The following is a 22773-nucleotide window of genomic DNA, read 5'->3' on the forward strand; positions in this document are numbered from 1 at the left end:
TTAAGTGAATCATGTCCAGTACAGATCTATAAAATATGAACAATCGAGTCGTAAAAAAGAGTCGTAAGAATTGAATCGGATCAAAATGCAATTCGTTCGTTCCTACGACTCGTTCGTTCTACGAATCGTGAGAATTTATTCAGTACTTATAATACGGTGCGTTCAATTGAATCATGTCCAATTGAATCGGATCCATAAAATATGAACGAACAAGTCGTAAGAATTAAATCGGATCATAATGCGATTCTTCGTTCCTACGGATCGTTCGTTCATAGATCGTTGCTTACAATTCGGTTTGACCGTTCGTTCAGTTGAATCATGTCCAGCACGAATCCATAAAATATGAACGAACGAGTGGTAAAAAAGAGTCGCAAGAATTGAATCGGATCACAATGCGACTCTTTCTTTTCTATGGCCGTTCGTTCAAAGAATAGTGAAAATTGATTTACTGCGTACAATACGGTGCATTCAATTGAATCATGTCCAGCACGGATCCATAAAATATGAACGAACAAGTCGTAAAAAAGAGTCGTAGGAATTCGTTGCTACGGCTTGTTCGTTCTAAGAATCGTGAGAATTTATTCATTACTTACAATACGGTGCGTTCAATTGAATCGGTTTGGCTCGGATCCATAAATTATGAACGAACAAGTCGTAAAAAAGAGTCGTAGGAATTGAATCGGATCACAATGCGACTCGTTCGTTCCTACGGCTCGTACGTTCAAGGAATCGTGACAGTTGATTCTTTGCTTACAACACGGTTTGTTTAAAAAGTAATTTTGAGTTTTTGTACCCAAAAATTATAATATAGCAATGATATAAATATAGATAAGTAATTATGAAAAATGCATGTAGTAGCGCATCAATAGACTAGAACAAAAACCCTAACAAATATTATGAATATATAACGTAAACGATGTGAGAGTTATTTACAAAAAAATATCTATTTATACTCTGATGCGCAAAATGTGTTGTATAGTTTGTTCAAATGAACTAATCGTAAGAGTCGATTCAATATGAGAAAAGGAATCGCGTGATTCCAATCACTAAAAAGAATCGTAATACATATCACTACTTGATAGTGATATGGCACTGATAGTCAACTGTGTTATCCACTTCGTTTTTATTTTTCTCGACGTAATAACTCGCACATTGTCCAGCTTTATCTATTAGACGAAGAAGCTCAGACTCAATTTTATCATTTCTATGCTTATTGTGACGTTGTTTTTATTCCGATAGATATAAAATCTATAATATTAGTAACCATTTATAATGAATATCTAAAATTTCAGCCTTATCTTATCATAACAATGCGTTTTATATACATGGTGGTCCGGCCTGATAAAAATTAGTTAAAAAGTTCGTATAAATGTATGTCTAAAATGCTTAGTTTATGAGATATTAGAGTGTAGAAATTTTATTTTTATTTCAATTTTTCCCAAATAATTTCTGAATTAACTGATAATTGGATGAAAATTGGTGTCTGGAAGTTTTTTCAGATGAGAAATTTGATTTTGATGTCAATATGCCTCCTACTTGTAGATTGTAGAGGGCGCCACCTACAAATTTTTTAACCTGTTTGAAGAGTAATAACTTTTCGTCAAAACTTATATAAAACTACTGAGTAAAAATATATGCATTTGCGACGTTGTTTGCGTATAAAAGGTCTCTTGGTAAAAATCGCTAGGAGTAATGGTTCTCGAGATATTTGGAACCGAAATTATCAATACCTGTATATAGTCATTAACATAAATTAAACATGTTGAATAAATAGTTATTAGACTGAAATCATAAATTTGAAATGTTTTTGTGCCAAAAGTTCAAACAGAAACTGTTTTATCATCGTTTTTCGAAGAAAAATTTATATGATTAATTAAAAAAAGTTTTTTTTTTATTGTCCATAATGACATGTATTGACTATTTCCATTCAAAATGTCTTGAGAACGTTGCTCGTAGCGATTTTTACCAAGAAACAGTTTTTTACGTAAAAAATTACGGAAATTTATATTTCATAACATTTTATTATACATTTTTTTACTCATTAGTTTTATACACGTACGGACGAAAAGTTGTTTACGGAAACGGAAAAAAATCGAAATAAAAATGAAACTTCTACACCCTGTATCTCCGAAACTAAGCATTTTAGGACATATAATAATAGGAACTTTTTTACTTATTTTTATCTGCAGAATTTTCTACCGAAGTTTTCAGCATACAATTCGGACCACCCTGTATATTCCAATCAAAGTTTTTCTCCAAGTGTTACAGCTGCACCAAAATGCAGTCTTAATCCCTTCGAAGTTTGAATGCGCGGTATTTTAATAAAGGTCGTATTATCTTTGAGGATACAAACTAAAATATTTTTTATCAATTTCTTCGTTAATAAAGTCTAACTATAATATATTATCTCTATTAGATATTCCAAATAGTTAATCATGATTACCTGAACAATAAAAAATTCTTACCCTAGATTCGATATTGTATTCAGGACTGCTGATGTCGTCAACCAGAGGATAATCTCCACACAATAAGTCGAAACAAAAGCCAGTTGGAGCATCGTAGTGATTATACAATACGCTGGTAAAAATGTCAGTTGGACTGCCTAAAAATATTTGAGAACAGATAATGATAATGATATTTTATTACGCTAGCAAAATATTCAAGAATAAATCGAAATTGAGTTCACACTGTTTGAATAATGCGAAAATGAAAAAAAAACATTTTGATGCTACATTGTGCTGAGATATTTGGTCACAACATAGAATAAGTTTATGTTAAGATTCTTAAAACATATTGGATTTGATAAAAGTTTCTGCCTTTTAGTTACCAGCTAATATACATATGGTAGTCGAAAGAACTATGTTGTTTGATATACAAGAAAGCTTCAGTAAATGCAAAATTGACTCAGCCAATCGGTTAAATATTATTTTTATGTTCATACATTAAACGCTTTAGTACAGAGAACATATAATCTGTAAGTTATGTTATCTGTGGCTGTAGTTGTTTTATATCTTAGAAACCTATAACTCAGTATTCTTATTTTTATTTTTCGATAAGATAATAAATAAGATATAGAGATATGCATAATTTTACCAATATATTTTTTTTCGTCAATACAATATTGATAAAATTATATGTGTACAGTATGTATAGTGGACAACTTAAGAGTTCATTTCACTAGTCCGAAAAAGTAGCATAATAAGCGTTCGGCATTTAACGTTTTATGTAAAACTGGCTAGGTATTTTTACACAAAGGAAGAAGGAAATTAAAGATAAAGGATTATACTAAATCCGTTTTGTAACACATTTTTAGACAACTTCTTTATTTTTATGATTTTGTAGGTCAAACATCAACAAAATATTCCTTATGTTTGGACTAAATTTTCTCGAAAATAAAGACATAATTTTAAATTCCGTTACAAAATACGGAAATAGATTGAAGTTTTATGATTACAGTGATATATAATTTATATGGTTTTGTAACAAATTGCTCGCTATTTTATGGCAAATGATGAAGCTCTGCAAACCTTAATAAAGCCTTAATCAAAGCACGTGTGTTTGGAATTTTGGGTGTGGCTTAACACGACAGGATCGGGCTAAGCCTTAGGCAGATTTCTAAACACACCTTCGGCCACACACCAGCTTTACCCGACCCCTGAGAGCGACCCGAACAGTACAGCGTAATAGATTCTTAACAACGTCTCAATAATATTGTAAAAAACCTTGTGAAAATAATGGCTCAAAATCATAAAATATCGTAATTTTCGTAAAGTTCATCAAGTGTTCTTTGGAAAAACACTGAAATTACACACACACAATAATTATTAATTATTAAGTATCGCTAATTACAATAATTAGGAATCACCCTGATTCAATATAGTCATTTATTTTTAACTACGACTGTGTTTTTTTGGATCTTGCCTGGCGGGCAATACTTTTAGTTTTTTAAATAGTTTTGGTTTTAGTGTAATTTGCTTTCCTTCAGTAAAATACAAACGAACCCATGCACGACTGCTCTATTGATGAAAAGCTGCCGTACGTAAGGGACAATATAGCTTTTGAGATAATAATTTTTCTTAAGGGCTCGAACACACTGACGACCAGGTCACACCGGCCAGCTACCTCTAAAACCGGCTCATCCCCATAATTTTTTTTATATTTTCAAATAAAAAAACAAGATTTAGTATATAATATAGTAATATAGTAGTACATGACATAAATTAGGATTGATTGACGCATTCAATTGTTTTTGGTCACTTCCTGTTTCACCGGAAATGACTATAACTTTTAATTTTTAAACGGCACCCTTGGTATATTTCTACTTTATTCGATAGAAAATGGCACTCTGAATAGAATGACACATCATATGTCAACTTTTGACACTTTCGCATATGGTTTAATTGTAATTGTAACACGTGGTTCATAACGACAATTTGACTCGAAATACCAAGTGTGTGGTATCAATATATTCATAAAAAAATGCTTTTTCCAAATATGCTAACGAGTCACCCTTGTTCCATTTGAAAAAATTGACATATGTATGATTAAAAATATGATTTGTACATCTTTTAATCGGCCTAGACAAGACACGAAACCCATTAGACGATCAAAACTATTTTTCCAAGGCTCCTTGATTAAAACTTAGTGTTTTTAACAACACCATGGCACCCTGGATTGAAATTTATAATACGATTTGTTTTTAAGCGACAATGTCAAAAGTTGACATATGATATGTCATTCTATTCAGAATTCTATTATCATTTTCTATCGAATAAAGTAGAAATATACCGAGGGTGCCTTTAAAAATCAAAAGATGTAATCATTTCGGTGAAACAGAAAGAGACCAAAAACAATTGAATACGTCAATAAATCCTAATTTATGTCATATACCTACTAACATACAAATCTGTTTTTTTATCTGAAAAAATAAAAAAGTTATAGCGGTGAACCACTTTTGAGACGACCCGGTATATTAAAAAATATTGTTTCATAATGTAATATCATTTTAAAATTCTTGTATGTTATTTTAGATTCTGAAGATAATTTTAGAATAAACCGGAATATATTTTTAATAAAAACATTTATAATTATTGACAGGGTTATAATTATGATTTTGTTACAATGTAAGTAAGTAAATAATGCAATGTGAGAGAAAAAATTCAGATTTTACATTTTACTAAAATATTATCTAAATAAGCGCCTTTCTACAACAACGCCACTGACTCCCAATGGGTAAATTTAGAGTTGCCTACCGGTCAAAAGTCGTTTCAAGACTTAAATGGATTATTTAAGTCAAATTTCTTGCAAATTTAGCACTGGCGAACCATATTTTATAGTTCTTGAACAGAAAAAGTCAATAAAATAAACACTTAAGCATTACAAGCTAAGAAAATGCGTTAATACAGCCGGGGAGATAGCGGCAACAAAGCTTTACCGCACACGTGCGACACGTACTACAAGGTAATAAATGAATGAATAGGCTCCCTCGCCTCTAATCGGTGTTGTCATATTGTAAAGAACTTATTCTCTTTAAACAGTATCCGACTTATAATTTAGTAGTATAAGGACTATTTAATACATCTTTGGAATATTAAAACCTACTTTATTAAACTGTAGTATTAATATCTCAATATATGTGTCTAACAAGAAAAAAATATTGATAATATTAAAGACGTGACAACATAGGCTGGATGAGGAAGGCTCGGTCGACTGTACCCAGAAGTAAACATGTGTACAAAAAATATTGTCTGTCCGCGTTGAGATGTAAATAGTGTAGTCTATATTTTATTTTAAGTCTATGCAACCTCCTATGTTATCCACATTCTACATAGTTCTACATTTATAAATTCATAGATAAATTTCTACTCAAAATTTAGGAATGTTAAATTTAATCTTTTATCAGTGCTCATTATTAATAATTATTATAAAAAAAAACACATTAATTATTTTTAGTACTTACCCTTTCAATGAAAACTTAACAAAAACCACCGAAAATTAACTAAAACATTACGTTTATGATGTTTACGAAAATGATTCATCATATTATTCACAACCAGGTCACAAAAAAGAAATTCCTAAAATGTTTATCGTAATTTAGAATTCAATATATCGAAAACAGCTCAAGGAATAATCGATTAATATCTGTTTTGTATATTTCGACAGCCCAACCATCGCGCGTCGGCCAAGAGTGCCACGTGTGAACTGGTCCTTTGCAGTGTTGCCGCACCCTATTTTTATCGCGTACCACATTCTAAACTAAAAATGTACCACTTTGGTACAATTTTTTAAAGCACAACAAAATGCATCTGCAAATGACTTTAAGCGGTTTGGCCGTTGTGAATTTCTTCATAAATTCCTACATAAAAAAAACTTCATGGAGAAAGACACAAATCGAGACGAAAAACATGAAATAGAAATTCAGAAAACCCAATTTTAAGTATAGGTTGAAGAAATCTAAGTAATTCTAATACAACACACGATATTTGGAAAACTTAAATTTTATTAAAAAAACGCAAATATAGAAGCATGTTAGAAACAGCAAATTTTCAAGTTTTTTTCGGGTTATTTAATATAGGCAACCCTATAGACTTACAACGTTTATACGTCGTTAATTAATGCGGATTGTCTCCGAATGGTATCGGTAAGCGCGTTTAATGCAATTTCAACGACAATAATTATTAAATATCTATTCATTTTCGGTGCGCGTGGGAAATAATTATTGTACCAAGACATCCTGGATTTGAAAATGTAGTACCACTCTATCAAATAGAATTAAAAGTATCAAATTTGGTACAAATGTACCACTGCGGCAACACTGGTCTTTGAGCCGCGCCGTCGCGGCGGGCTTGCGTCAGCCGACCATGTTAAGCAACGTTGCCGTAGTTACAACAATTTCAAACTCAAGACATTCGAAGCAATCAAATTCGTATTAAATTTTAAAAATAAAACAGAGAAACATAAAAGGAAACAAACAAAACAAAAATGAATTGATTATTCGTCGGGCTGTTTTCGATATATTGAATTCTGAATTACGATAAACATTTTACAAATTTCTTTTTTGTGACCTTATCAATAATCAATTCATTTGTGTTTTGTTTGTTTCCTTTCATATTTTTCTGTTTTATTTTTAAAATTTAATAAGAATTTGATTGCTTCGAGTGTCTTGAATTTGAAATTGTTGAAACTACGGCAACCTCGCATGACGCGAGCTTGACAAGCCGGCGCAACAAAGGAGCAGTGAGCAGTTACCAACCAGTGATGCGCGGCTGTCTTGGCCGACGGTTGGGCTGTCGACGGACTTGTCGAAATACATCGAAAAAATAGCGAAAAAACAAAATACGTATTTAAAGTTGTTGAGTAAAACATGTATTTTCTTAGATTGAAAGTAGTTCGTAAAGTGGCGGTAAGAGACAATAATTCTCAACATTTAGAAAGGTATTCAAAGTAATGTGTAATGTGTGCTTTTCAAGGTGTTTTGTAAATCAGTGGTTCAAATTGTGATGAAGCCTATATGAAAATAATGTGCTAAGTTAAAAATGGGAACTGTTATTTTAGCAGTTTTTATAATAGAATGTACAAGTAAAGCAGTACAATGAAGTGTATTTTAGTTAAGTGTGTATCGAAAAAGAGAACTGTCGCAGTTACATCGATCTGTCATAAGTATCTTTTTTAATGTTGGGTAAGTTTTTTAATTTAACTTTTAAACATTTAACTTTTAATTTATTTTATGTAATAATATCACAATCTTAAAAATGTAATGCATCTCTGCAACTTTTTGACTTACTTTTAAACATATACTTTCTTGTCCATATGGCAACACCGTGCGTCGAATTAACTGAAATCCGGGCTTGATCCGGGTAATTGGATGTAGTTGGCAATATCTGCCGGCGGTTCTCAAAACGTTGCGATTATTTTTTTTAATTTTCAAAGTTAAATAACTCGGTTATTTTCAATTTATTTTAAAAATGGTAAAGAGAAAATATGTTTATTTTGACCAGATCTACCACCCCTTAAAATATTTGCACTCATTTCTGGGACACCCGTATATGGTAGTCGAAAGAACTATGTTGTTTGATATACAAGAAAGCCTCAATAAATGCAAAATTGACTCAGCCCATCGGTTAAATATTATTTTTATGTTCATACATTAAACGCTTTAGTACAGAGAACATATAATCTGTAAGTTATGTTATCTGTGGCTGTAGTTGTTTTATATCTTAGATACCTATAACTCAGTATTCTTATTTTTATTTTTCGATAAGATAATAAATAAGATATAAAGATATGCATAATTTTACCAATTTTTCGTCAATACAATATTGATAAAATTATATGTGTACAGTATGTATAGTGGACAACTTAAGAGTTCATTTCACTAGTCCGAAAAAGTAGCATAATAAGAGTTCGGCATTTAACGTTTTATGTAAAACTGGCTAGGTATTTTTACACAAAGGAAGAAGGAAATTAAATATAAAGGATTATACTAAATCCGTTTTGTAACACATTTTTAGACAACTTCCCTATTTTTAAGATTTTGTAGGTCAAACATCAACAAAATATTCCTTATGTTTGGACTAAATTTTCTCGAAAATAAAGACATGATTTTAAATTCCGTTACAAAATACGGAAATAAATTGAAGTTTTATGATTACAGTGATATATAATTTATATGGTTTTGTAACAAATTGCTCGCTATTTTATGGCAAATGATGAAGCTCTGCAAACCTTAATAAAGCCTTAATCAAAGCACGTGTGTTTGGAATTTTGGACGTGGCTTAACACGACAGGATCGGGCTAAGCCTTAGGCAGATTTCTAAAATATAATATATATTTCCTTCGGCCACACACCCGCTTTACCCGACCCCTGAGAGCGACCCGAACAGTACAGCGTAATAGACTCTTAACAACGTCTCAATAATATTGTTAAAACCTTGTGAAAATAATGGCTCAAAATCATAAAATATCCTATTTTTCGTAAAGTTGATCAAGTGTTCTTTGGTAAAACACTGAAATTACACACACACACACACACAATAATTATTAATTATTAAGTATCGCTAATTACAATAAATAGGAATCACACTCATTCAATATAGTCATTTATTTTTAACTACGACTGTTTTTTTTTGGATCTTGCCTGGCGCGCAATACTTTTAGTTTTTTAAATAGTTTTGGTTTTAGTGTAATTTGCTTTCCTTCAGTAAAATACAAACGAACCCATGCATGACTGCTCTATTGATGAAAAGCTGCCGTGCGTAAGGGACAATATAGCTTTTGAGATAATAATTTTTCTTAAGGGCTCGAACACACTGACGACCAGGTCACACCGGCCAGCTACCTCTAAAACCATTAAATCAAATGATATAGCAGACACTAACGTCCTGGCCGTCCGTTGATCGTTGCGACCAGAAGACTGCACGGAAATATTATTATTTTCTGCCGCTTGTTGCCGGTTTTCTTCCAAATTAATAATTTTTCAGATGAAATCCCTCAAATTCAAGGCACAATATTTTATTTTCTATAAGATACAGTGTTTTAGTGTAGTTTTTGCACACGTGCAGAAAATCCAAAGAAATAGTATACAGACTGGATCAAAGGTAAACTTAAATCTAATCCCTTTTTTTATCAAGGGTCGATTCTAGTAAAAACTCAAAACATTTTTATATGACATACCTACTCTATTTATGGTTGGTGTGATACCTGTTATTATACGTTTGAATTTCGATATTAAAAAATAATATTTAAGTTTTTCTACAACCACTTGTTTTTTTTATTAAATTAGTTTTTTTAGTTGTATTGTAGTCATGTACAAGGAGGACAACTGTATTTTAAATATTATATTTGATTTAACGTTTTTCAAACAGGGTTCATTAGACTATATTTCTACTAGGTAAATTATTTTGAAAAAAAAATTAAGAAAGTAACTTAAACATTCATAAAAATAGTGTAATTACGGTTGTAGATTCTTCGTTATATTGTAAACATTGAAATAACTGGAAGCTAAACTTTCTACCTGCTTATATTTAGAGCCAGTGTCTGAGGGTGCAGCCACACTATCCTAAAAACGGCGTATCGGCGTAACGGCGTAATGACCTTGAATAGATTTCCAGTAATTCTATTGGCTGAAACATTCATCTGTCAGAAATTTTATCTGTCAAATTCATCTGTCAAAAATTTCAGCCAATAGAATTACTGGAAATCGATTCAAGGTCGTTACGCCGTTACGCCGATACGCCGTTTTTAGGATAGTGTGGCTGCACCCTGACTATCTTTTTTTACGATGGCCCTAATATGTTTACTTCTGAAGTCGATAAGGGCGCCATATCAGTAGAAAAAAGAAACAGAATATCTCCCTTTTTGTCGGTCGCGCGTACACAATGCTTTTTGTTTGTTGTCTTCAACTTCGTTTTTTAGTTAACTCGGATATTTTAACATTTCTGAAACAATATTTTCTAATTGGTAAAACGTAAAAACTCTGTTAGAACTGGTCGTTCATCTGGCCGCAGCTAAAAACGCAATACATCCGGCCAGCCGACGGCCAGGTCGTTGCGACCTGGTCGTTAGTGAGTTCGAGCCCTAATAACTGAATCTGCTACACGTTCAATAACTTTCAAACGAGTCAGTTAAATGAAAAATCATATCAGATATTTTTTGAAGATCGTTCAATTTCCTAAAAGAATATGTATCGATGTTTACAACAATCTAGAAAGACATTATGTCAAAACTTGAATTATAGTGAGATTGTTGTGCATCTTAACAAAGGTATATTCAAGTATACTTATTACAGGTTCTTGTACAATATGAGAGATCTTTCCTAGGTAGGGTTTCCATAAAGGCTTTTGGAAATTCCGTGCAAATGAACTTAGAAATCCGGACAAAATCCGGACGTCCGTCGCAAAAATGAAACTATAAATTTATTTATGAACTTTTATAGGAGCCCTGGGATCAACAAAATATAAACCAAAAAAACATTCACTTTCCAGGAGTGCACCAAAAGCAAAAAATTTGAGCGCCAAATTATAGAAATAGGTACTTTCGAACTGACTGGAACGGTGAAACATAATCAACCGAGAGTAATAAAGGATAAAAATGGTACTTTAATCATTGATATTAAACAACACCTGCTTCGTTGGTCTGAATATATAAAAGACCTTTTTTACGATAATCGTCCGGACATGGTGCCCAGTTTCTCAGAAGCCACAGGTCCTACCACTTTGCGAGAAGAAGTATTACACGCAATTAAACAGATCAAGAGTGGTAAAGCGAATGGTCCTGATGAACTTTCAATCGAGCTTCTCAAACTTGTAGATGATGAAGCCATTGAAATTTGTTATATACACTACGGACATTATACCAAAGGATTGGTTAATGTCTAGTTTTGTACCGTTGCCCAAGAAACCCAATGCCAAAGAATGTTCCGACCATCGAACAATTGCCCTGATGCGTCACACACTGAAAGTGTTTTTGAGAATAATTTATAATAGAATTTTTGCTAAGGTAGACTCAGAAATCAGTGATAACCAAGTAGGGTTTAGAAGAGACATGGGTACGAGAGAGGCTCTGTTTAGCATAAATGTGTTAGCACAGGTGTATTGATATGAATCAGGACCTGTATGTCTGTTTTATAGATTTTGAGAAGGCTTTCGATAAAGTTCAACATCATAGACTAATTGAAATACTTAAAGGCATGAATATCGATAGCCGATATATCAGGATAATAGCAAATCTTTATTGGGGGCAAACAGCGAAGGTTATAGTGGACGACCAACTTTCTGATAAAGTAAAGATTCTGAACGGCGTTCGTCAAGGATGTATACTTTCTCCGCTATTGTTTAATATATATAGCGAATCAATTTTTCGGGAGGCCTTGACTAGTAGAAAGGAGGGCATCACTATTAATGGGCAGGTCTTAAATAATATGCGGTTCGCGGACGATACCGTCCTTATAGCAGACAACGTGGAGGGTCTGCAAACACTACTACAAAGACTAAACAACATGTGTAGAGTCTATGGCCTGAAAATGAACCCTAAGAAAACAAAATTTATGATCATCACTAAGAGAGAAGATGTCCAAGCCAATGTTTTAATAGATGATACACCTATGGAGAGAGTACAAAAATATAAATATCTAGGCAGTTGGTTGACCGAAAACTTAGATCAATCAGCAGAAATAAAAGCTCGAATAGAAATAGCTATAGCAGATTTTGTAAAACTCAAAAAATGTCTCTGCAGTGGAGACATCAACTTAAAGCTTAGATTAAGAATGCTAAAGGGTTACATATTTGCAACTCTACTCTATGGTTCAGAGGCTTGGACACTTAAAAAGGCTGAAATGGAGAAGCTTGAGGCATTCGAAAGATGGTGTTATCGGCGTATGCTGAGGATTGCATGGACTGACAAGGTTACAAATGTAGAACTGCGACGCAGAATTCAGAAGGATGAAGAGGTGATTAACACTCTTAAAAAAAAGAAAACTTGAGTACTTTGGACACTTAATGAGAGGACCTAAATATGCCCTACTGCAGAACATAATAGAAGGAAAGATAAAGGGCAGAAGGAGCCAAGGAAGAAGAAGAACATCTTGGCTCAAGAATTTGAGAGAATGGTTTGGAATGACTTCAAACCAGTTAATCAGAGCAGCCGTTAACAAAGTTAGAATTGCCATGATGATTTCCAACCTCCATTAGGAGATGGAACCCGAAGAAGAAGACTTTCGAACATGCGTTGGTTAAGTAGAGCTGTAGCATCGTAGAAACTAAAATATTCATCAAAGTAACTGAGAAATGAATTCAACTGTAACTGTAAAATATTTTGCAGTTTTGTTAAGTTAAATTGTTTTTGCGGTCAGGTATCCCGGACGCTTTTCCAAATCCCGGCCGGACAGTCCCGGACACTTTAAAAATCCGTACATGTCCGGGTAAATCCGGACGTATGGAAACCTAGGCTAACATTTGTCGTAACGTTCTACGATTTAAAACCAAATAATTAAATAATTTTTATCACTGTAAAGTAACATCTCTCAATATTTTTCGTATTATTTATTTCATGAAATATGTGTGATTTGAAGTGTTTAATGTTTTCTAAATTAAGTACGTACCTAGAATAAGTATTTATTAAAGCATATAACATACTCGATGTACCTGAATTATTTTTTAAATTTTTTATGAGTTTTTTTCCTCTCAATTCAAGCAACTTAAGTGTGAACCATTTTTATCAGTTTAAAAACAAAACACTTAAATAATTTTTTTATATTTTAAAATTCGAAATAAATATTTTTTCTGCGTATTCATTGTACTTAAATTTGATGATAATATTTGTCCATCTTTTTTTATTTCTTCTTTATCCAACGAGTACTAAAGTCAAGTTTATAACAAACCCAGCTGCTAAATGCGAATTGGGAATTTAAGTTTTAAACGTCATTTGATTCTCCAATAACAACTGTGAAATATTTGATTAATGTTGAATTCTATAATGCTTCATTCATAAACTCGCAATTAGTGGAATAAATTAATTTAATTACACTTTATACTTTCTAGTTTATGATCATTCACAACGTTTAAAAAGCACAATTAAAATTAATCGAATATCCTAGCAACAGTTTGCGTTAGTCAGCTGTATCCATAGAGAAAGCCAAATATTCAGCTTATAAAACAATCAACTTTGATTTCTAACAACAATTTCTCTTGACGGAAGATAATGAAAGGCCAAAATTACATTTCTCGCAAATTTTGAAGTATAATGAGTGGAAAAGTTTGATAATTTTTTCTACTAATTGAAAATTTCTACCACGAAATTTGACGTTCTGAATGCTTACATTGAAATTAAAGGAACAAACTTCTACGCTAATTAAAACCACTAATTTATTCCACTAATTGCGAAGTTCCGAATGAAGAAGCTTCATTCAGATCCTTCAAATCGCTAACAATTCCATTAAGTGCGAGGTTCTGAATGAAGCATAAAGCAGTTAAAATGTTTAAATATATTTATTTACCCAATGAATTGCTTCCTCTCCATACCATCTCCATGGATTTATTTGCCAGTCTTATTTTTTGGTCCTCGAAATCTATTCTACCCAGAATGACGCCATCATAGCCAAGTTGAGCGAAAATGGAAGCCATTTCGCTACTGTGACCGAAGGGATCAATTTGCCAGCCAATTTTTGGACGACCACATTCGCCAAAACAGTCATTCAATTTCCTATAATGATCAAATTTATTGCAATATATTAGGAATATTAAAATTTACTAGCTCTAGCTAATAGACATAATAACTACAGCGTGTCCAGCAAAAGAATATATCACGGAGACAGTTGATTTATGTCATTAATAATGACACATACCAACTGTTATTATGACTCATTATAATTTAACTGTCATCTGTCGAATATATTCTTTTAGTGGACATATTATACGTAGGTACCTAATAATATGGAATAAATTAAATGTAATATTCAATATTCACTCTACGAGAGTGTTGTTTGTTATTTAGATTCTCCTTATGATAAAACAAAAACAAAAAAATCCTTTTTCTGTACTTGTATACAAGGTCCGGCAATAGTGCGTCGCGTCGGGCATTTCTATAGCTTCTAGAATAAAAAAATTGAGAATTTTGTTTAAGTGCAAACCTAAAGTATGTACGAGGATGTATTTCAGGAAAATATTTTAACTTCTATAGGGTGACTCGGTGAAAAGTGTGAGTGGATCGGGATGACTTTTTTAATTGGAACACCCTGTATATTATTGCATTTTTGGCTTCACTTCAGATCACTTTACATAATCCTGAGATAAGTGAGTAAATATATTTCGATAATTTCAGAGTTATTATTAAATAAATAAAAAATATATATTTTTAACCTTCTTTAAAAAAATTATTACAAATACAAGAACCTGTCCTGAAATCAAAATATATTAGGTATTTACTTTAGTTGGTCTATACTTACTTTGATATTAATTACTTTGATCGTAATCGTAAATCATACAGGGTGTTCAAAATTCTACGCCAAGCTTTCTAAAATATAAAATATATTTTCTCTATTTTTTTGAATTGGACAAACTGTATATTATTTTTTTATTAGATGGAGAGTTAAAAAATAAACATTTTTTGTATTTCAAAGTTTTTAACGGTTTCGCAGATACACGCAGTATTATTTCATATGGCTCTTTCCACGGTAAAATACGAGAGAAAAATCATTAGGTGGTTTTGATAAAAATTTACTGTAGAAAATGCCATATAAAATATAAAACCGCTAATATTTGCGAAACCATTAAAATTTTTGTATATCTTAGGATTATGTAAAGTGATTTTGAAAGGAAGCCAAAAACACAATAACATACAGGATGTTCGATTAAAAAAATCATCCAGATCCACTCACGCATATTTTTGAGCGATCCTATAGAAATTAAAATATTTTTCTGAAATACATCCTCGTATATACTTTGGATTTGCACTTAAACAAAATGTTCAAGTTAGGTTAGGTTAGGTTATTATACCAGGAGCTGCAGACGCCCGACTCACTTTTGCCGGATCTTGTATAGATGTCTTTAATGTGTAATTTAAAAAAAATGTAATTAAGTAATTTTTCTATCGATAATATTATATTATTTATTATTTTTTAGACACTGAGATTAACTACTTTGTCTATATTTATAATAAAGACTAATAAGAGGTTTAGTTTTCAGCCAAGCACATCTGCACGCGATTTGTAGGTAGTACTTATAATATTTCCTGTATCTATATATCAAAACAGTTTTATATCTAACCAAATTAATGTTAAATGTATTATAATATGTAATAAATATGTGTAATAAATGTATAATATATTTAAATATCCTTAAAATGATTTTTTTTTAAATTGGTTATTCTTTATTCTACTATGTTTTACATAGAAAAATTAAATTGTTACTATCTCTGAAACTTGTTTATTTTTAATTCAGGTAATGATGTAAACTTAAAAAATATATTCAAAATTTAATATTTTACATATTTTTTTTAGTTGTTTCGCTTGTAATAAACTTGTTATTGATTTGTATAATTTTAACTTTCAAGTAGTATAAACTTGATGAGAACTTTGGGTTGATATATAAATCTTTCAAGAGATATATGTATGTATAATCTTAAGTACCATTTAAATCTATCTATAAATAGCAGTGAAAAGCTTAAATATGTATTATATTCTCTTGGAATTATAGAAAAGTTGATTTATTATTCGTTAAATATTTAGTAAACCATTTTTTTATATAAAAGTTTAATATTTATTTTATCTTAAAACAAAATATAAGATTATATTGTTTTAGCTGTAATAAATAATTTAATTTCAATGATTTTTTGTATTCAACCTTGCAAATATACATAGTTAAATGTAACTGTTAATATGAATATGTAAATGTACCTATAAAAATAGAATCATGAACTTTGAGACTCAATTTAACTATTACTCTGTGAAATGGAAAACTGATTACAGATTACAGACACACTGGAATTTTAAATCTCCTGAAAAGCATTGAAAAATAATTGCTATTTAAATATCTAATAAAAGTAATTTAGACTACAGAGAAGTGTGATTAAAAGTTGCAGTTGTTACTGTATAGATACACATAATATTTAAAATTGTACTTTTTAAAAATTAGTGATTTATGGTCTACAGTTTGTTCAAGGAGAGGATATGGAGAAGATTTAAAAATGACAGTTGTCTGACACTTTATTAATTCAAAATTTGATTATTTTTTAGCCGTAATTTTGGTTATTTATTGGGTAAAACTATAATATGTGCAAAATTTAGGAGGTAATTTCTTTTTTAAAAATATGGGAAATTTTATAAGGGCATTTTCAATTTTTCGATTTAGCGGCAAGGTTAATGAATCTCCAAACGTCATTTCGCTAAAGGTGCGTCCAGACCTGACGAGACGAGAGCGAGACGAGAGCGAGGCAAGAGCGAGACAAGAGCAAGACTAGAGAGGGACGAGAGCGAGACATCTTCTATCCATTTTTTGAGGCAAGCCTGCCACGAGACAAGCGAGTTGGATCATAGGGTGAGGAACCCAAACACATATTAAATTGTAATTAAATATAACAAACGATGGTCAAATAATAGCGCATACAGTAATAAATTTTTATATTTTTAACATGGTATTTGGTACGTCCTATTTTATTCATCGTCGGTTTTTTCCCTTTTGGTTGTTTTCCCCTTTAACCCTTCATTTGTTTCTAGACAAAACTTTTTTGTCTTTTACAAAATACGTTTTTAGAACAAAATGTTAAATTGAAAAGTTATAGGGAAGATTAAGAAACATTTTTAAAATTACTGTAGAGCATACAGGGTACTTCAAAAAAGTGTAGCGGATATAACATATATTTTTTAATGAGAATACCCTATTTTTTATTTTATAATTAGATTCTAAGTATGTACAGTTCGGTAACTTTTTTTGCATGTAATATTATACAGGGTGAGTTTCCTACGATGTTCTCTATGGGTTTCTCGGAAACTACTGGAGATAGAGAGTCGGTTAAATGGGGAAAGAATTGCAGTTTTATGGGGCCATAAATATGCGCCTTTCAGATTTTTGAAAAAGTTCATGGTTTACTAGATATTTCGAAAAAAAAAATTTCGACTATTTTAAAAATTGTCCGTAATTCCATTATAAGCTATTTTAAACAAAAAGTTTTCAGATAAAAGTTGTAGATAATCACATCCTTAACGAGACTGTGTCCTCCGTTTTTTTTTCTAAAGCCTGTCATTTTTGACATATGACACAAACATAGGTTTTTTTAAATGGAAACCATAGTTGGCCATGACTTCATAAAAAGCGCCATTTTTTAAGCTTTTTAGTGATGTAAGCTATAATATCTTTTCTTCGAAAAATTACTGAGTTATAGCCAATCATTTTTAAACAATTTCACTTAGTTAGCCATGAAACAAGTTCAATCGCCGTTGCTCTCAGAAATGTGAAGCTGTCACATCCAAACTTTGTAAAATTAAAATAAACAAAAATTGTAAATATGAATTTTTCAAATGAAGAAAAGCGTGTAGATACTCGCGTATCAATAGAGTGGTTCCAACATGACTTTCATTATGACACACCACCTCCCACCCCCCATAATGAAAAAATGTTAAAATTATTTATATCATAATTATACAAACGCAGGGATAGGAAGAGGTGGACTAATTGTATGGGCCTCCCAGATGACCTGACCTATCCATTTTAGATTTTTTTATGCGGTATAGTTAACAATAATGTTTACAAAAGAACTTATGAATTAAGAGAGGCCCTCGAAGTGGTGGTATGAGAAAAGTTTAATTAAATGGACCGGTCCTTCTGTGAGAATAGGTAGTAATTCAGTTTTAAAAAGATGCAACTCAAAATAATGGCGGATTTTTTGAACATTTTCTAAAATAACTTAAAGTGTATGTGTTATATTATTTTTTTAAGTTTTAGTTTGTGTAATGTAAATTGTAAAGAACCGTTTAGTAATATATTCTCACTTTTTATAAGTTATAAATTATAACAGAATAAGAATAAAATGCAATCTAAGTGAAATTAGTCAAGAAAGATAAAAATTGGCTATAACTAAATTTAACTTTTCTAACATGTCTTAAAAACCGTTCTCTAAAAAACGTAACATTCACCGGTCAACGTATCTTCGAAAATAAATGTATGGTCAAGAAAAGTTGAAGCAATAATCGTACACGCTTTTCTTCATTTGAAAAATTCATATTTACAATTTTTGTTTATTTTAATTTACAAAGTTTGGATGTGACAGCTTCACATTTATGAGAGCAAAGACGATTAAACTTGTTTCCATGGCTAACTAAGTGAAATTGTTTAAAATGATGAGAATTGGCTATAACTCAGTAATTTTTCGAAGAAAACATATATTATATCTTATATCGCTGAAAAGCTTAAAAATGGCGCTTTTTATGAAGTCATGACCAACTATGGTTTCCATTTAAAAAAAACATATGTTTTGTCATATGTCAAAAATGACAGGCTTTAGAAAAAAACGGAGGACACAGTCTCATTAATCTGATTAATCTAATTTTATCTGAAAACTTTTTGTCTAAAATAGCTTATAATGGAATTAGGGACAATTTTTAAAATAGCCGAAATTTGTTTTTTTCGAAATATCTAGTAAGCCATGAACTTTTTTAAAAATGAGAAAGGCGCATATTTATGACCCCACAAAACTGCAATTCTTTCCCCATTTAACCGACTCTCTGTCTCCAGTAGTTTCCGAGATACCCATAGAGAACATCGTAGGAAACTCACCCTGTATATCTAAAATTAATAGATTTTGTAATAATTCAATTTGTTTAAAGAAATGTTAGATTTCGATAGGTACGGTAAAATTACCGAATATTTAATTAAATAATATAATTAATCTTAGTAGATACTATCAGTGACGCAAAATTTGTAAATTCTATCAGAAAAAAATGATAATAGATACGGTGTACCATTTACCATTTAAAAAATTTGAGATTATTTAACTTTAAATAGTCGAAATTTATAAATCAGAGCTAATATCTCGCAGCCGAGCGAGCCTACCAAAAACGGACTGTGCCGCGAGAATTCTTTGATCGGCCGTCGCAAAACCGACAGTGGACGGATAGCAATGAGGCTCCGTAGCCGTGGGTTGTCTCGCGAGGCTCTTGCGAGACCCGTCCACACTTAGCGAATTTGGAATGTATCGCGCTCGTCTCGTCAGATCTGGACGCACCTTAAGAGATAGGAGGCAATGAAAAAGCAACGATCTAGCTAAAAAGGAGCGAACACTCCACTAACTGACCAGAACCGTTCTGCTTCCCAGATGGAAACCTACTTAAAGCAGAACTCAAGAACCTGGAAGACTCAATTCATAACCTGGAATGGAAATTCTTCAAAGGTCTAAGACACTCGAAGACTTACGACCGAGAAAAATCAAAGATTATCCTTGATTGAAGTAAGCACAATCTTCGGATTATCACGGAGTTTTTAACAAGACACTGTCTCCTCTGTGAACACTTCAGTAGATTGAAGCTAAGAAACAACGGCGTATGAAGATTCTGTATGGAAAATAAAGAAACAGCAGAACTCCTCATCACTGAGTGTACCGAACAACAACCATTCGTATCATAAACTTTGGTACGAATGATATCGGAGATGGAGAACTAACCCCTGTAAAACGTTTCAGATACTGGCTTTTGTCAAAGCCCTGAGACTGTATAATGAGTTATAGCTCAAGAAATGGGGACAACGGACAACAATAGATCTATAAGATCGCGGTACGTAACTTACCCCCTCCCATACAATCTACAATTATTTACCTTAGTCCCCATGTCATCTGATCCACTATAGATTGGTAATTGGTTACCGCCTCGTCGTTCATAGACCAACCACCCCTATGAATTCTATCTGTCCATTATTAACCAACTCCTTCAGTATATTTCTCTCTCGTTCTTCTTGTTCTTGCCACCATTTCCAGAAAAAGGCGGTTTCAACATAAATGAATCTAGAAATATTACTTGCTTAAATTTTGAAAAAACTTCAGTAATTTTTATACAGGATGTCCAGAAGTAAGTGCAAGTATTTTAAAGGGTGGTAGATCTCGATAAAAGAAACATATTTTCTCTTCATCGTTTTTCAAATAAGTCCAAAATAACGGAGTTATTTTACTTTGAAAATTTCAAAAAAAATGATATTTTGCTAAAATGTTGAGAACCACTGGATCTTTACTGGATTTTCTTTCTTGTAAATTTAATCTAATACCTATGTTGTCATATTATCAAGAAATTATGGTTTTTAACTAAAAACTAAAAAATTTCCAAAACATTTTTCAAAAAATCTCGAATTTTCAAAAGTTTTTTTTTCGCAAAAAAACCTCATAAGAGTTTTTCTGGGGTTGAACTATACTACCAGTTAAAATACTTGCACTAATTTCAGGAACACCCTGTATAGCAACTAACACATTAAAACTACTTATTTGATCTTTCACCTGCCTATTTAAAAAATTGATAAGTAAATATAGTATGATAATTATTTTTATTCAAACACACAATTCTTTTGTGTCGTTTATCGAATTTATAGTTGGTCTACTGAATAAACCTGTATGTCCCCGGATTGTCTTTTATAAGAGCTCGAACACACTGACGACCAGGTCGCACCGGCCAGGCCGCAGCTACCTCTAAAACCATTAAATCAAATGAAATAGCGCACTAACGTCCTGGCTGTCCGTTTGTCGTTGCGACCAGAAGACTGCACGGAAATATTATTATTTTCTGCTGCTTGTTGCCGGTTTTTCTTCCAAATTAATATTTTTTCAGATGAAATCCCTCAAATTCAACGCACAATATTTTATTTTCTATAAGATATAGTGTTTTAGTGTAGTTTTTGCACACGTGCAGAAAATCCAAAGAAATAGTATACAGACTGGATCAAAGGTAAACTTAAATCTAATCCCTTTTTTTTATCAAGGGTCGATTCTAGTAAAGACTCAAAACATTTTTATATGACATACCTACTCTATTTATGGTTGGTATGATACCTGTTATTATACCTTTGAGTTTCGATGTTAAAAAATAAAAAAATAATATTTAAAGTTTTTCTACAACCACTTGTTTTTTTATTAAATTAGTTTTTAGTTGTATTGTAGTCATGTACAAGAAGGACAACTGTATTTTAAATATTATATTTAATTTAACGTTTTTCAAACAGGGTTCATTAGACTATATTTCTACTAGGTACATTATTTTGAAAAAAAATTAAGAAAGTAACTTAAACATTCATAAAAATAGAAGTAATTACTGTTGTAGATTCTTCGTTATATTGTAAACATTGAAATAACTGGAAGCTAAACTTTCTACCTGCTTATATTTAGAGCTAGTGTCTGACGATCTTTTTTTACGATGGCCCTAATATGTTTACTTCCAAAGTCGCGCCATATCAGTAGAAAAAAGAAACAGAATATCTCCCTTTTTGCCGGTCGCGCGTACACAATGCTGTTTGTTTGTTGTGATTAGCAACTTCGCTTTTTAGTTAACTCAGATATTTTAACATTTCTGAAACAATATTTTCTAATTGGTATAATGTAAAAAATCGTTAGATTTGACAACTCTGTTGAAACTGGCCATTCATCTGGCCGCAGCTAAAAACGCAATACATCCGGCCAGCCGACGGCCAGGTCGTTGCGACCTGGTCGTCAGTGAGTTCGAGCCCTAAGAGGAAAAGCCTTTTTTAGTATTGGCATTTTGAGAAAAATGCTTTCTTCATAAAAATATTTTGCTTGTTCTAAAATGGTTATCACGTTTATACTTTTTTAGAAAAAAGTATAAAGAAAGTTAGAGAATTTTTTTTAGAAAAAATTAAGAAAAACATATGGTGAAATTTTTATTATTTAGAAACGCCTTTTAATTCTTAGGACTTCCCGGTGGAAAAAATTCCACCATATTTTCATGTTTTTATTAATTTTCTCTAAAACGGTCTGGAAATTTGGAAAAGTATAAACGGGATTAACCATTTTAAAACACGCAAAAATGTTTATGAAGAATGTCTTTTTCTCAAAATGTCAACAATAAAAAAGGTTTTCCTCTAGTAAAGACAATTCGGGAGCATACTGTATATAAATTACCGTATGATCGAAAAAATTGCGTTAAGTCACTTTAGAAATGGGGATCGATGACATCAAGTTAAACTGACAACACTTTCTTTTCGATAATTTGGTATATTATTTGTTTGTGATATATATATTTTAACAGAATTTTTTAGCAAAGCAATAAATTTTGTCTATTGCCTTTTTATATTGTAT

The 22773-nt window shown here is 31.7% G+C and overlaps 1 protein-coding gene across 1 annotated transcript in view; it reads right to left on the bottom strand.

The window, feature by feature from the left end:
• The window catches only part of LOC115874169 (lysosomal alpha-mannosidase-like), a 46225-nt gene that overhangs the window by 22021 nt on the left and 1431 nt on the right, over positions 1-22773 (bottom strand). Inside the window, 4 exon segments of the mRNA XM_030889273.1 lie at positions 2466-2602; positions 13991-14196; positions 20297-20372; positions 20375-20481. Of these exon segments, the coding sequence (XP_030745133.1) occupies positions 2466-2602; positions 13991-14196; positions 20297-20372; positions 20375-20481 (526 nt within the window).

Source organism: Sitophilus oryzae, unplaced genomic scaffold, assembly GCF_002938485.1.
Source record: "Sitophilus oryzae breed Bouriz unplaced genomic scaffold, Soryzae_2.0 scaffold_1234_pilon_pilon, whole genome shotgun sequence".
NCBI lineage: Eukaryota > Metazoa > Arthropoda > Insecta > Coleoptera > Curculionidae > Sitophilus > Sitophilus oryzae.